The 15418-nt window shown below is 39.8% G+C and overlaps 1 protein-coding gene across 17 annotated transcripts in view; it reads right to left on the bottom strand.

The window, feature by feature from the left end:
- Positions 1 to 489: 489 nt before the first annotated feature.
- The window catches only part of IKZF1 (IKAROS family zinc finger 1), a 68268-nt gene continuing 53339 nt past the window's right edge, over positions 490 to 15418 (bottom strand). For 11 of the 17 annotated variants that reach the window (XM_075494081.1, XM_075494079.1, XM_075494089.1 and 8 more), the window contains 4 exons: positions 12876 to 13043; positions 10754 to 10879; positions 6200 to 6334; positions 490 to 1977 (listed from right to left, as the gene is read on the bottom strand). In XM_075494081.1, coding sequence (XP_075350196.1) covers positions 1271 to 1977; positions 6200 to 6334; positions 10754 to 10879; positions 12876 to 13043 — 1136 coding nt within the window. In that variant the 3' untranslated portion in view covers positions 490 to 1270. The remainder of the gene's footprint in view (positions 1978 to 6199; positions 6335 to 10753; positions 10880 to 12875; positions 13044 to 15418) is intronic. The other 6 variants (XM_075494083.1, XM_075494094.1, XM_075494086.1 and 3 more) reach the window with 2 other exon arrangements.

The following is a 15418-nucleotide window of genomic DNA, read 5'->3' as shown; positions in this document are numbered from 1 at the left end:
TCACCTTAGGATTAGTTCCACTGAAGTAAAAGTAACTTAAAGCACATGTGAAATGATTTGTTGAATAGGAAGCCAGGGTTCTCAGCACCTTTGCAGGGCTTGGTCCCTCATTAAACAGCAAGTGCCAGGAAAAAAGGAGAAGGCTACAAATTTCGACTGGCTGGTTTAATTCAGCTCAGTGCTTTAATTAAGTGCAACGCTTACGAGTAGAGCCACAAAATCTACAAGAGGACATCTTCTGTGCAAGCAAAATGGGATTTTTTTTTTTTTCACATGTGAGAGAGGGACATTTGGATATTTTCCAGGCAGTTTAAAAAGATGAAAAATGTGCATGAGACTTTCCCCACACGTATTTCTAGCTAGTGCTTTTCTCAACTGTACATCATACTTTCCTAAATAACTAAAACTTAAAAAAGAAAGAAAGAAAAATTAAATACATTGTAACTTGTTTATGCAGAGAGAAGAGGGGTTGCTAAATGAAAATTGGGGTTTTATTGGATGGGGAGAGAAAACATTTATTCAAAGAAGAGCCAACAATACCCTTTTTGTATACATTAAATGCAATTCATACTTCACAGAGTATATTACAAGGGTGTTTCTTCTATCTTTCACATACCTGCTCACCTGCCTAGTGACAGAAACAAGGCATGCCGTGATGTCAATACCAGCAGCACCCTTGCAGGTGGAAACATTCTACTTTTTACCGCCAAAGCAACTCAGAACCCTGTGGCTGGGGGGTCCCATCCCACCCCAGCTGTCTGTGAAGTCATCTGAGATGGGCCCCTCCATCTTTAGTTGAGTTTAATCTTCCGAAAAGAGTCAAATAATAGCAGGAAGTCAAAAAACATACATCTGGTGTAAGAGCCCTACGCTCAGGGTGTTAAGAGAGAAAGCTTGGCCAGTCCTGCCTGTTGCGTCCTCGTCCACATGGTGCATCCTGCGCATGGTTAACAGTTTTGGCAAGGGAGGATTGCAAGAAGCATCAGTTAAGGGAAGGACTTTCAGCTATGTGACTACAAAAGCTCCTACTTACATTACTAAAGGTTTCTGGTGATCAAACATTTTCAGTAAAAACTCTAGTACTCATTTTAGAAAACTGAGTTGCAATGCATGCTACCAAAAGGAAAAATCTTTTCTTGTGGGAGAAGATAGCTGAACTTTTGATTCTCTTGTTACTTTTACTGTCCAGCTGACTTGTGCTTTGTTGCTGTCGTGGCTCGTGCAGCTCCAGTAACGCAGCTGGTGAGGCTAGATCTGTGCTGGAGGAGTTTTAACTCATGTGGAAACGGTGCTCCCCTCGAGTTATGTGGGAAGAGAATTCGTACCTGTCCTGGCTATGGTAGCCACACATGTTGCATTCAAAAGGATCGCGGAACCCGTGGCAGCCCATATGGATCGTATACATCACGTGATCCAAGAAAAGGACTCGACAGTGTTCGCACTTGTAAACTTTCACTTGCTCCCCATTGCTGCTGATCACTTTGAAAGCATCCTGGGAACTGTCAGTACCTGCCCTCAAGACATCATATTGCCTGTTTTCTTCTTTTATAGAGATGCCATTTCTTGCATGGGGACCTATGTGGTTTGTCAGGTAAATTAAACCACTGCGTTCCTCATTATTGCTCTCTGTATCTGTTGAGTCTTGGCAGCTGTTGCTGGGAGAGGCATCTCGTTCAGAGGAGACAGATTTGGCTTTGGAAAGCAGCAACAAGTTTTCCACTGCGCTGTCCTGAGCTGTATGGTTGGAGCGAGCCTGATTGTCCCCGAGAGGTTTGTGGAGCTGATACATGGGGCTGATGACGGGCACCACCTCAGAACCACCTGGTGGTGTTTGGACAAGGGGACGCAAGGACTCTGCCCCCAGGTAACTGATGGCATTATTAATGGCCTGGTCTATAACGTGCGTCTGCATTATCTCGTTCTCCTTCTCATAGTTGGTGGTGGCATCATATGGAAGATCGGGCAGACATTTCTCACCTGCAGTGAAAAACAGTCAGGAGTTAGAGGGTTGATTTCTACATAATTAAGGAACCGAACATCACGGATTAATAAAGCAGCAACATGGAAGAAAAGAGTTGATCAAATCCACCTCTGAAATTCACCTGAGGTATTCATAGTTCTCTAATATAGCTGGTCAGAAAAATGGTTGGTTGGTGTTTTTTTTTTCAACCTGCAAAATAATTTGAGGTCTTTGGAAAAGCAAATGGATGGAAACAGATTCTGGAAATAATTATATAGGGACTCATGGGAGCTACAGATCGAGTGCTTCATCCTCTCTTTCTGCCTTCTATCTGGACTCCCTCATCTGCCTCCTACGGTGAGCTGAGGCATGCCTTTGTGGTTAGTGAAGACAGTGTACCAGCACAGTTACAGTAAGCCTGGCCCTCATGCTTCAGAGCATGAAGCACATTATCAATATTTTTCCCTAAAATATTACAATTTTGGACAGGAAACTGTATGTTTTAGTTTTAGACCTTCAGTTTCTTACACATAACCCACATTGGCAATGTGGTCACATGTAATTTTGGAGAAAAATCAACAAAAACTTTTCATATTACCCCCCCACACCTTGTGTTTTAAATAAGCCATGTTAGACACATCACCAGAAGCTACTCATGTTCCTAGAAATTTTGTGTCAAAAAGTTATCATCTACAGGATCAGCCAAGAACCATGGAAAAAATTTAAGTGCATTTGTAGTTGGAATATATTTTTCCTACGAGGTAAAAAGCCCTATATAGAGCAAGATTACTTGTTACTTGTTAACTTCGACTCTGATTTGAGATACCAAAAGTAAGGGGGGACTCTTAATTTTTTTAAATCAGACTGCACTAATGTATTTCTAGCTGGATATCCTATTATTGAACGCTGATTTTCACTACAATGTCTCAAAATTCCTGGACAGATAGGACTAAGCAAAACATAGAAGGTAAAAGTTAGGAGTGGGAGAAACTATTTAAATGCACAGATGCTGATTTTATGAACCTGAACAGTCTTCTCAAAGAGTGTAACTCATCAATGTTCTTACCAGGCCCCTAATAAACTTGTGCAAATGCAAAGGGGTAAAAAATTCCCACAGGTTCCTAGGGACTACCTATAACACATTGTTTACAGTCTGGATGGATTTTCTAGCTCTGCAGATCTTGGGAAATTCATTGAAAGCCACAAACATCTCTATGAGGTGCTGTCACCATTTCCTAATCAACATGACATTTGCTGGTAGGCCTTGGAAAGTCCTAACTTGTCTAAAAGAAATGCTAATAGGACCATGGAAAATTTACCAGAAGATCTGCAAATTAATTTATCAACAATTTCCCACCTAGTTTCTATTCAAATTGACTATTCAAAGTCAGTGAAGAGCCCAGAAAACTTTTTAGCATGACACTATTGCAATGATGGGGCTAAAGTGTAGGAAGTCCTGCTGTCTACATTTCCCACAAGATATGGTTTCATACTAGTTTGTCCACGCTCTGCAAGCAGAGAAAGAAACACTCTGAGCATTGCGTAAGTTCCTATAAGGGACGTAGGGTACAGACACCTTCTAGCTGCGCTGCACAAGCTTCTACTTCCTCTTGTTTCCTTTCTCTATTGTTCTGCCCATTTCAGCACTCCTCTACTGGGGTGCATTCTTTCTTCTTCCAGATTTACCCTTTCTAATGCTATAGTTTTCAGGCAGAGTTTGAGGCTTAAGATTCAAAATAGGCATTGTGAAAGATTCTTGAATTAAATATAGAAAAACTCTCCTAATATGAATGTATACCCTTGACTCAAGGAGGAAAAAATGAGGTCAAAATCGTTTATATTCCGTGGGCACTGTATACCATGGAAAAGTGGGACTGGTCTTCATTATACACCGAATTTTGGGCATCCAGAAGGCATGATTTTAATAGCTGTTTCTTGGGTAGTACTTGCTTTATGTAGCATAACTAGTTGGTAGTTGGACTGAGAGGACCAAGTGCTCATAAGAAGAATTTGTTTCCAAGCAGAGTGTCTGAAACAGACACAAGCTTGAGGTAGACAGGTATCATTTCTGTATCTGGGCAATGCAGGTAATACTTGCACTCATTAAAAATAATAGCTCATTTCTGTGGTTATTAGAGCATAAGTAAATTAAACTGCTAATGGTTTGATGCACCTCAAGCTCCGGCTTCTGCAGCAGGTACCTAAATGGTAAAAATGCACTCAGTGCATGTGGGCACTCTTTTCTTTTCTTTTTTTTTTTGATTTATTTTTTTGTTTTTAAACCCTCTCTTTTCTTTGCTGCCTATCGTTTTAACGTGATAAACGTGTCAACCTCGCCTGTAGTTCTCACTCTCTAGTTTGGATGGCCCAGTTCTGCTTTCGGGTCTGGGAGCTATTCCAGTTTGGAATACACGGAGAATTTTACAGATAACTGGCTTAATTTGGTGAACAATCTCACTTTTGAAAGGTAATGAATTTAGCCTTGAGAAAAACAAGTGAAGCAGCAGACAGCCTTTCCCTTATGCGAAGGATGCCATTTGCTCCTTCTCCCTGGAATTCAGCACGGGGATTGGGATGACACGGTAATCTACAGGAGCAATAAACATGCTTTATTACCCAAAAGCTCTCCTGACCAGCCAGCCCAACCTTGTGTTAATCAGGAATGTACCTATTACATGAAGCAGCAGGTGAGGAATGGAAAGGAAAAGATTTGGGGGCATTTTCTTGTCAGAAAAGTTCGTCCTTTTGAAGGTTAGCAAATTTCCATAAATATCTGCTGTCAGTAGGTTGTCTTCCTACACCGCACCCTGAATAACTAACTGACAGGAAACTCTGCCCTCCTAAGACTTGCAGTTAAACTGGCTGTCTTTACTGTTTCTCAGGGTGAAGAGAGAAAAGGAGAACGAAAAAGCTAGTCCACACCCACGGATACATCGCATATAGGATACTTGCTAGTACCTTTTAAATTTTAACGCTTCAGGTCTTCCTGGAGCTTTCATAGAATTAGTATTTTGCCTAATGCAATCAGTTACTAGAGTGTCTAAATGAATCAAGTTCGCCTCACATAGTTGATATATTTTTGGTAACTACCTCTACTACAACTCTTGTCCTTTTATAAGCATAAGCATTTCTTATTCTTGACTACCTCCTGGAATTGTTGCCTTTGGACTTGAAAACAATCTTGGACTTTCATTTCAAACATTTTGTTGCACCTCCTGACGTAGCTGAGATTCCCGTTTCCTTGTCTCAGAAATATTAATTTTCCTTTCACCCTTCTGTCCTCATTGAAGAAGGTATATTTGGAATTTTGTCCCATAAACTGGTCTTTTTTTGCCTTGACTTCTGACTGAAGACCTTCTTAATGTGTGTTTTGTTTCAAAGACTTCAGTTTTCTCTGATTGTCTCCTATAGAATAATATTATAAATGAATGTGCAGAGAATTACAAAAGAATCTAACTAGATATGAGTATATGCTGTCCTCTATCTCCCACGTTTTTATTCATTTAAGACTAACTCTACACAGCTGACAAAATATTGTCTGTGGGTCTCACTATTACAAAACTGGTATACCCACTACGTGGTACAGACTTAGGTATAGGTGTAGCCTCCATTTTTTAATTGGTAAGACAAAAACTACTAGGTGCAAATGGGCATGAAGTTTTTGCATCATTTATAGAATGTACCCAAAGATCTTTTCATTTAGATATTATTCTCAGACCTAGGTTTATTTATTTCCATGATCATTTTGGGCTGTAAAAGTATACAGTATGAAGGGGTGAAGAATATTATCCAGCCTATGCTCAACTATCCACAAATGCTTTCACAAACACCAACATGCCCAGATCTAGATGTCATCCAGGAAGTTAATAAAATAACCCTGAAAGCGTGGTCAAATGCTTTCCCAATAGGAAACTTCTATTCCTATCTGCAGATTCTTAAGGCAACTTCAAAAGCCTGTCCAGATCTTGTAATGATCTGGTTCATAACATTAGAAAAAGACAGGAAAAAGACTCAAAATTGATCTCCAGCTGTGCAAAATGAAACATGCAGAAATGTATGCTGGAGAAGTTTGTTTGTTTTTTTCCCCCAACACATCGCTGTATCTGCTTCTGTAGAGATAGATATTGCTAATTTAGTAAAACAAGTGAAATCATAAAGCAAAAGTAAAAATCCTGTGAGATGTTTTTTGGGTTTGGTTTTGTTTTATTTTTTAGGAGACAGCAAACGTTTAACTCTTACCAACAAATTTCTGAGGCATAGAGCTCTTACGTTTGGCGACGTTACTTGCTAGTCTATCCAGCACGAGGGATCTTTCTGACCCTATCTTGCACAGGTCTTCAGCCATTTCACTCTGGTTAGTTTCGTCTTTTATGACTGAAATCAAATGACATCAGAAGGGTTAGGCACGCTTGTTCCATTTTAATGGAACTATTGTCTTCAGGTTATTGTTTCTCAGCTAACGTCTTTTAGCTCCCAACCAGCTGGAAGGAGGAGCTCACCACTGCAGACACAGGACGATTCTGACTCTTGGTAACAAAGTCCCTCACGCTGATTAATCTATGCCCATGATCATGTTTCCCTCGTTTAGGATACAAAAATGAGATTGCAAGTGCAAGGTGTCTGCCTATATGTAATGTAGTCACTCCACCCTTGTTCTACAGCCACTCTGCATTTCTGTGAATAAATGAGGTCCTAACGTTATACTGGACACGAAGCAGTTCATCTTTTCACCCTCCCGCTGCCACCCCCCACTGTCCCTCTGCACCTCTCCGCGTGGAACCAGCTGTATGATCATTGCTTCTTTAGCAGGAAAACTGGACAAACTTCTCAATTCCAGCAGTGGAAGGTGTTCTTGCAAGCGACACCAACCCTTCTCCCCACCCCCTTTTTTTCCCTAGTAAATACTTCTATCCTTCTTTGATGCAATTTTAGACTTTAAATGACAATTTAAGTTGCTAAAGTCACATCTATGGTGGAGCACTGATTTCCAATACTCAAACCTGTTTCCCAACCTCCCGCTGCTGCTGAGACACTGTAGAATTAGAAAGGAGCTTAGCTGTGAGGCTCTAGGAAAGGGAGACTATTTCACTGTCACTACATTTTACTTCAGTACTTTCCTGCAGAAACAGAAGGGATGTATGAAAATGGACCGTCAAAACAATGACTATGAAAAATGTATGTAAAGGTATTTCTGACTTCCAACATCTAAAGGAAAGGTGATACGCAGCGAGATCACAGCACAACCGGTTTTTGTTTTTTCCTTTTTTTTTTTTATTTCGCAAGGGAGGTCAAAGACAGGAGAGAAAGGGGTTAATTTTACTTTTACCTGCTACTAGGATATGGATATTTTTCCTGAACTTGTGAGTTGCTATTAAAGTGAGAAGCAAAAGGTGATTTTTAGACTTTGATTCTGCAAGCTATTTCAATTAGGTGCACCACTCCGCTACATTTTGCCTTCTGTGCCTGCTGAGAATTCGTTTTATCACTAGATTTACTGGTTCACAGAACCCATTACTCTGGTATCTGGGTGTTTCTCAACAGTTGAGAACACGCCGTTCCCATGCAATGTTATTTTGGCAATATACCACTGCCATAAAAGGATGATTGTGAAAGTTTCATTGTTCCTGAAAGATGTGAAATCGGGGTCTGATGGATAACTGGAAGGAGCAGGTGAAGTGTCCTAGACAACAACATCCACAATACCAAACTGAAGAGTACACAACTGATTCTTGAGTCCCTGCTGCAGCAGTACGTACTGCAGTGACAGTGACGGTGACAGTGACAGTGACCAGGAGTCTCGTGGAATTATGCCCCAGCCCCATAAGATGCTAAAAATTGTGACCAATGCAAGATATGTCATGAAGATGCAGAAGAGTAAAGGGCGTTGATGCTACCTAGTCATCAATGAACGAGCACACGCCAGCATCTTGCGCTGGCTGAGGCTTCCAGATACCACTTCAGGAAGAGACTTACGGAGAATGTTTTAAAGCAGCCCATTCAACAGGGAAACAAGATGGGATTTTTAGTTAAAAGTTGAAATGATCAAGCTATAATAACATTCCATTTCTAATCAGTTCAAAAGAAGGTAAGTTATGTATTCAACTTTTAAACTTTCAAACTTTTAAAACTGCTATTAAAAAAAAACAGGGCAAATTGAATTATGTACTAATTTCCAGGCTTTGCAACTGAAACCCTCTGAAATTTGCTACCAACCTGATAACTATTTTTCTGTAATTTGGTGTCTGTGAACTGAAAAATAAATCATTGTATCTTTCCAAATGAAAATCCACAAGTGACTGAAGAATTGTAACTGACCCTTTTTAAACTTCATAAACTATTTCTTCTGTTATGTTATATAGGCCTTATAAGACTTCAGCACACTTCCACTCAACTCAAATGCAAAACTCCAAATATGTCTAAGAGAAGAACTTCCCATAGACAGTGACATTCTAGGTCTCTAAAATAAGAATTTTGCCATGAAATTAAGCAGGTTCCTAATTTCATGCTGAATCTCCTTCTCTTAAAGAAAACAAACAAAAGTTAAAATATATATACAATCTCTTGTTCCCCTCCTTATTCCTCTTTCCCTTATTTAAGTATTTTCTCAATTATATTTGTTAGATTTACAAGCTGATGGAAAGCTTTTACCAGTTTATGTCCTTTCAACTGACATTTTTTCTATGTATACTGCACAAAGTATTTTAAAAATGCTGTAAAAAGCAATTGTGCTGTAGCAGAATGTCAGATCCGGTGCCCTAGCAGATTTTTGTACAAACTTTGAGTCTGGGGGAAAAAAAAGGAGGGCCTGAATTTTCGCTCTAATAGCTCCATATTACACCCTGAAATACTGTAAGAACAGTGGTAGTATGGCTACTTGCTTTTCTAGATATAATGTAGAATGCACTAAAAATCCCAGGACACCCACTCATTCTCAACTGTTTCATTGTACATTTTCATCTTTGAGTTTATAAGGGAAATAATGTAAACATGGCAAAATGGTATTTTTGCAGTGAAATAGAATAGATTAGAATGCAAAATGCTAGGAAAAATGCAGGAAAGTTTCATTTTTTAGAGACGTAAATAATTGATTTATTAACTGAGTACTAAATTTTTTTAAGAGTGAAGTCTTTGGCTGGATACAAGGTCTAAAACCCCGAAGTTAATCCTCTTTTTTTTTTTTTCCTAATTTGCAAAAGCACTCCTATTATATCAAATATGGATTTGTATGATACTTTCAGTATATGCAAGGAAGAAGTAATTCTTCCAAAGCATTCATGAATTCCCCAAGTTTTCATCCCACTGAGATATTAGATATTCAGTCCTAAGCTAGCGTAAACTCTCCTGTCATGATTTGCTATAAACAAAGGTCCATCTCTAAAATTGCATTATTTCTTATTAAAGTTTATGGTTCCTGACACCAGTTTCATCTGGACATTTTTGCTTACTAAGACTTTAGTAGTAGTTCAGCTACTCATTCACGCAGATTTTCATGTTCTGCGTGCAGGCATTCAAATCCGTGTGCCAGAAGCTGAAAATTCAAATCCCAAGACAGAATATTTGCTTCTAAATCCTATAACCTCTTTGAGGAATAAGTATTGCTGCCTACTGTATATTACATTGAGATTTTCTATTTATACATTCTCCAGCCCCCCAATAAAATTAGAAGAGGCGCTGCTCTAACATGCTTGCTGTCTGCCAGGAGCATCTCAGCTGTATTCACTGCTATCATTATGTGCATATACTTTACATTATTTGATACCATGTAAAAACATATTCAGGTTCTGTCCAGATATAAAATATTAAATGAGGCGTCACTGCAAATAGGTCAGAGAGAACCTTCCATTTTTGTCATTTGACAAACCAAGTAACATATACTGACAGGATCAAAAAGGTATGCAAGAAATGTAACTTACTGGATGGGCTTAAATTCCACCACAGAAGCTGGATCTTATATTCTCTATGTAAAACTGCACATGCAACGGGATTTTGTATGGTTATTTACTGCGATCAATCCCACATGGATCTGTAGGATCTTTGTTAAAAAAAAATCCAAACCCCAATATCTACTTGCTCTATTTCTGGGCAGAGTTTTAGATGTTATATTCTCCAAGAAATGGACTTTACCTTCATCATAAGACCGGTCTCTCAGAGAAGCACAACAGCTCCTCACCTCCCCCCAGTTTTCTTTTAAAAGGGAGGTTGGGAAGAAGGCTGTCAACAAATTATTAGCTTTTCTGGACTGTCTCAGTTGAACTGGCTGAATTAAATCCCTCTGGTTTCATGTCCTCTTGCTTGGAAGAGTGAGATCAAAGACAGATGGCTCATCCTTGTTAGATGTGTTGGTCCCACCCCCTTAAGCTGTGCCTGGGAAGGGCAGGAGATGTGCAATGCAGAAGATTCTGCAGCCCTACCTGGAACGCTGACACTAAGTCTTTATTAAGAATACATCCGCAAGAGCACTGTGATATAGGACTCCAAGCAAAAGAGAAAGGTGGTGAGATGATGTAGCCAATCCTGTCTTGAGATGGTGAACTGAAATTTTCCAGGTCTTGCAAGTGTTTTGCTATGTGCCTGAGTTTTACTTTGGCTTTTTGTTTGAGCTAAGCAAAACGAGACAACAGCCGAATAATTATCAAATATAGAATAAATCCAGATGTGATATCATACATATGGGGGGTGCGTGTGCCTCCTCAATGCAAAAGATGCCACAAATGGTACTACTGTTCCTTTTGCACTCCTTTTTCTGCGTATGTGACAGGACAGCGTTAATCCCCAAACGGACATGTTTATTACCTGAATAAAGGCTGCTTGAGATATTCATGGTTTGCAGGTAGTTATGACAGCGTTCTTTATGTTCTTCCAAAGAGCTGCGCTGCTTATAGCTGCGACCACAGTATCCACACTTATGGGGTTTGCCAACTGGAGAAAACATAATTAATTGAGAGATTCAGATGAGGTATTCAACAGCATATTAATAATGGTAAGAGCAACAGGAAAAAGCCCACCCCAAAAATAAACCCATGCTGCGGTGAACTGAAGAAAGATTTTTGTCAATTAAAAAAAAAAAAAACACTAATGGAAAACTAGTTGTATATCTTTACATCAACAGGCCAATTCTGTGGGTGCTGCAAGCTGATTTCAGATGATTCACATCAGATAAGGACTGCAACATTAAATCTTCAAAAACGGCATCTACACAAATTAGAAACTGAGACACCTTCAAAGGTCTGAGCATAGTTGCTTCAGTGCCTAGCTCCTACAGAGACTGCCAACAGGGGAACTGATGGTGTAGGTAGAGACACCTGCCCACGGCTGGATGTCAGTTCTGATGTAACCAGAACCAGTTCAACCCTTTTAGGACAACATTAGATTTCACATGTTTTCTTGCCCTCTGCTTCTGGAAATTCAAGAGAAATGGCATGACAAAATTTTTTCTGTATTACACCAATCCAGATGTAGGCAGTTCCAGGCATTTCGCAGTAACAATACGGTTTCATGGACTTCTTGACCTGAATTTTCTGTCCTAGCATGACAAGACTGTCACCTTATATGTCATTTCACAATTTTAGATGGTTACACAGCTTAACTTTTGAATTTTATTTACAAATTCTCAGGTGAAAATCAGACTTAGACATCCAACTTGTTTTGTAATATATTGATGTCAATTTGCCAATTGCAGGAACTAATCAAAATCTACCGTTTATGCATTGTCTCTTGAGCTATGGAATCCTCAGAGTTTGCCAAAAGTGTCTAGGTGTAATTTCATGTGTATATGAAAAATTATGTTTAAAATTGTGCAGCCATGAAAATCAGTAACAGTAAGGGAGAGGGAAGCAAAATAGTATTTTAAAGATGTGCTTTCCTGAATCGGGCCAGGACTGAACAGGAGAACTGGAAATTATTTTGGACATCTGGGACCAACACTAGGGATCTTATTATTTAATGTGTGTGCTAGAGAAGATTTTCCTTAGTTTTGTGCCACACAAAAATGTCACTTTGAGAGCTCCCCTTCTGCTACCCAGAACTTGGTCCCAAAGCCAACTTTCAAGTAAAGTTACCAGTGTCAGTTCCAGCGATGTGTTTTGGAGGTCTCCTATCCAAACAACAATTTGCATTTCCAGCTTAGCTTGGGAAACTAGATGAGACAACACTCTACTTCTAAAGGCACTTCAAGGTGCTAAATTGGTTTTGCTCCACAGAAGGTATGTGACTATGGCTTCTATCAAACTGTGAGAGGTTCGTGGTAATGGAAAAGCACAGATATTCACAAATACTTATTCAGATCTCCATATTACTGTTGAGGCAAAACACTGAAAAATTCTAGCAGGGTCCTCTTTTTTGGAAGATTGTTATCTTTCTCTCTCCCACCCTCTCCCTCCTCCCCACCCTTTCTCTTTCAAAGTACTTGTAATAACAAGGTGCAACAAATAACTGCTGCTAAATGCTGTAGGTGGTACTCACTCCTTAGGTTGAGAGTGACTACCAGACTGGAGGTTTTTGAGACTTTGTGACTTAAAACCTACTGTGTTTACACCTTATATTATCTCTATATGCGGATAAATGCCATCCAAACTCTAAAACATTCATCAGCTTTAATTCATGTTCATAGTTCCATGAAATGGATTACTGACATGAGGCTTGTAAGATGAAACCCTAATACAGAAACTTTTAATCAGCCAAGAAGTATGGGGAAAAAAACAGTTCTTCTGGTGAAGGATCATGAGCGTGAGATGAGTTTAGTCATTTCTTTGCTGCTGAAACACTGCAGCCAGCTCACCGCTTGGTTAACCCCAACACGGGGCTACTCGCCTCCCCAGGGTGAGAAGACCTCTCAGGCTTGGTGGCCACGAACGCCCCCGTCTCCTCAATGGGTGCAGGGACGAGTGCCCCTGGACGGTCCCACACCCTCACTTACCCGAGTGAGTCCTCAGGTGTCCCGTGAGGGCATCCCTGCGACGGCAGGCATAGTTACACAGGTGACACTTGAAGGGCTTTTCACCCGAGTGCAACTTTATGTGGCGCAGAAGGTTGCCCTTCTGTGTGAAGGAGGCTCCGCACTGATTGCACTGGAAAGGGCGTTCTCCTATGAGGAGAAGGAGAAAATATGTGAGAACAAAAAAATCTTACGTGGTAACAAGAGAAAGATTTCAGTGAGAAAGTTGTTTTCTCACTGCTGCTCTGTGACTTCCACCGGCTGCAGGTTTGAAATAACATGAAGCTTTCAGACTAAACCTGCCAGTTTCTTAATGCTTCACTGGCTGGGTCAATTTGATCTGAAAATCTAATTTTTTTTTTCTAAATCAGAATGGCACATCACAATGCAAATTCAAACTCATTTAAATAAAGTGACTGCAACATTTTGTGTTGAAGAGCCACTCTTCCTGATCAGCAGTTTTGGAATAAACCAATATCCAATTTTGCATGTTGTGGCATTTGGTGGGGTTTTTAATGTGGCTTTTTTCAAAGGGTCTTTAAAATATGCCACTGAAGCAGCAAAATAAAAAGGAAACTCATTAAAAATGCATTTCAGGATCACAAGTTCATTTCAGCGTTACATTCTTATATTTAAATGAAAGGCACTTCATTATAACAGTTATAATAACTTCTTTTCATTTACATTTTCCCTGTATTTTCCCTTTCAATTTCTTCTCCATTACCTGTCTGTCCCTAAGCAGCCAAATCAGGAAAGAGACAGAGAAAGAGAGAGAAAGAGAGAGACTAAAATCACATAAGTTAAGACAGTGCAAAGGAAGCCCTGTACTTCCATGCCAAAGTCCCAACCCTTCTCGCGGTAAGGTACGAACAGAGGAGCTGCACAAATGGGCTCTGCTGGTCTACCTTTTGGAAGGACACAGGATAAAACTTGAAGAGACACAGCACTGATTTGTCTAAACTGGTGCCTGTTATCAAGGAAGCGAATCAACTAGCCTTTGCAAAAATTAATATGGCTGTTGTTTGCTTTTTAGTGCTGTTTAAAATCAATATGCTTAGCTACCTTTTTAAAATTTAAGATAGATGAAGCCTTTTCTTAAGTCAGTGGGAAATAAAATATGTTTCCAGTTGTACCAGATAGGAGTAAAGGAAAATTTATACATGAGAGCACTCCATCAACAGGAACCACTCCTGCATGCCCATTTCTCTGTAGCCCTCAACTAAGTCAAACCAGCCTTTGAAACTCATTTGCTGAATTCTGTTTCTCTTAGGCATAAATGTAACCTGCTATAGTAATTATAATGCATCAACAATTATAGAAACAGCCCAGAGATGACCTGTTCTTAGTTTTGATTTTCTTTATATAACAATAATACTGAATTTAAAATGTCAGTGCTGAAGTTAAAATATAAAAAAAATAAATACAAGTGAAACAATTTCTTTCTTCGCTCTTACTTAACCATCATGTATTATTTTGCACATCTAGGACCAACTTGTATGTCCATATGTGCGCATGTATGTGCAGCGTGATAATTTTTGACTTTTGGGTAATGCAGCAGAACAGCTGAAAATCAATTAGACAGCAGCACAGTCCCGACCCAAAAATCTGCAAAATCTACCATCAGGGCTGGCAGGTTTAGCATTCAGCAAACGGTAAAATGAATCTACTTTATGGCAAGATATTTCCATTGGTCAAACGGCTTCAAGCAGGTCAGCATAGCCCCTGTCAAGCCAAATGAGCTCACTTTCTTTGTCCATCAGGTAACTGTATTCATCTAAACTATATCCACAACTGGTTTAACTGGGGTGGCCCACAAAAATGCCAGCATTAGCCTTACAGGATTTTGCAATGTACTTCATAAGCCATGCACAATAGTTGTTAGGGGAAAAAGAAAACGGGTAAGAGTCTGTCTGCTTTACCTCTTAATCTTTGGGGCAGTTACTCAGCGTGGAAGGTATTTTTCAGAAATGGACTGAAACAGTAATGAAGAAGTCAGTTTGTCATGGGGGACACAAATTCAGAAGAAATGGTTAATTCTTACTACACAGCTTTTTTTTTCTTTTTTTTTTTTTTTTCGTTTCTGTTATTTTTACTCAGAGGAGCGTAAGAGGAGAAAACGAGGATTGTAAAAGTACTCCAGGAATGAAATGTAAAGCAAAGTAAGAATGAAATGTATCTCCAGCCTACAGTTCTTACAATTACAGGGTGAAATCTTGCACTAGGTGGAGAAGACAGACAGATGGAGCATTTCAAACGAGACTGCTGCATACCAAATATTTCTGCAAAACTTATAGTGGCATCAAAGGTAAGGGAACCTGCACTCACATTGCTGTACAAGGGAAACGACACCACCACCAAAAGACCCTGAAACTACGTGTAGCTTGGCCGGTCCTTGGTCGTCCTTGCTGCAACTACCAGGTTGGGGAACGCCTGCCTTGTGAGCCCAGAAAAGCTCCCGGCCCTGCTAGGATGGGACAATCGCTAATGGAAGGTTACTGGGTGTGACACTATCCCCCAAAAATGGG

The sequence above is a fragment of the Mycteria americana genome, chromosome 2 (assembly GCF_035582795.1).
Source record: "Mycteria americana isolate JAX WOST 10 ecotype Jacksonville Zoo and Gardens chromosome 2, USCA_MyAme_1.0, whole genome shotgun sequence".
Lineage (NCBI taxonomy): Eukaryota > Metazoa > Chordata > Aves > Ciconiiformes > Ciconiidae > Mycteria > Mycteria americana.
This window is presented reverse-complemented; position numbering and strand designations above follow the sequence as displayed.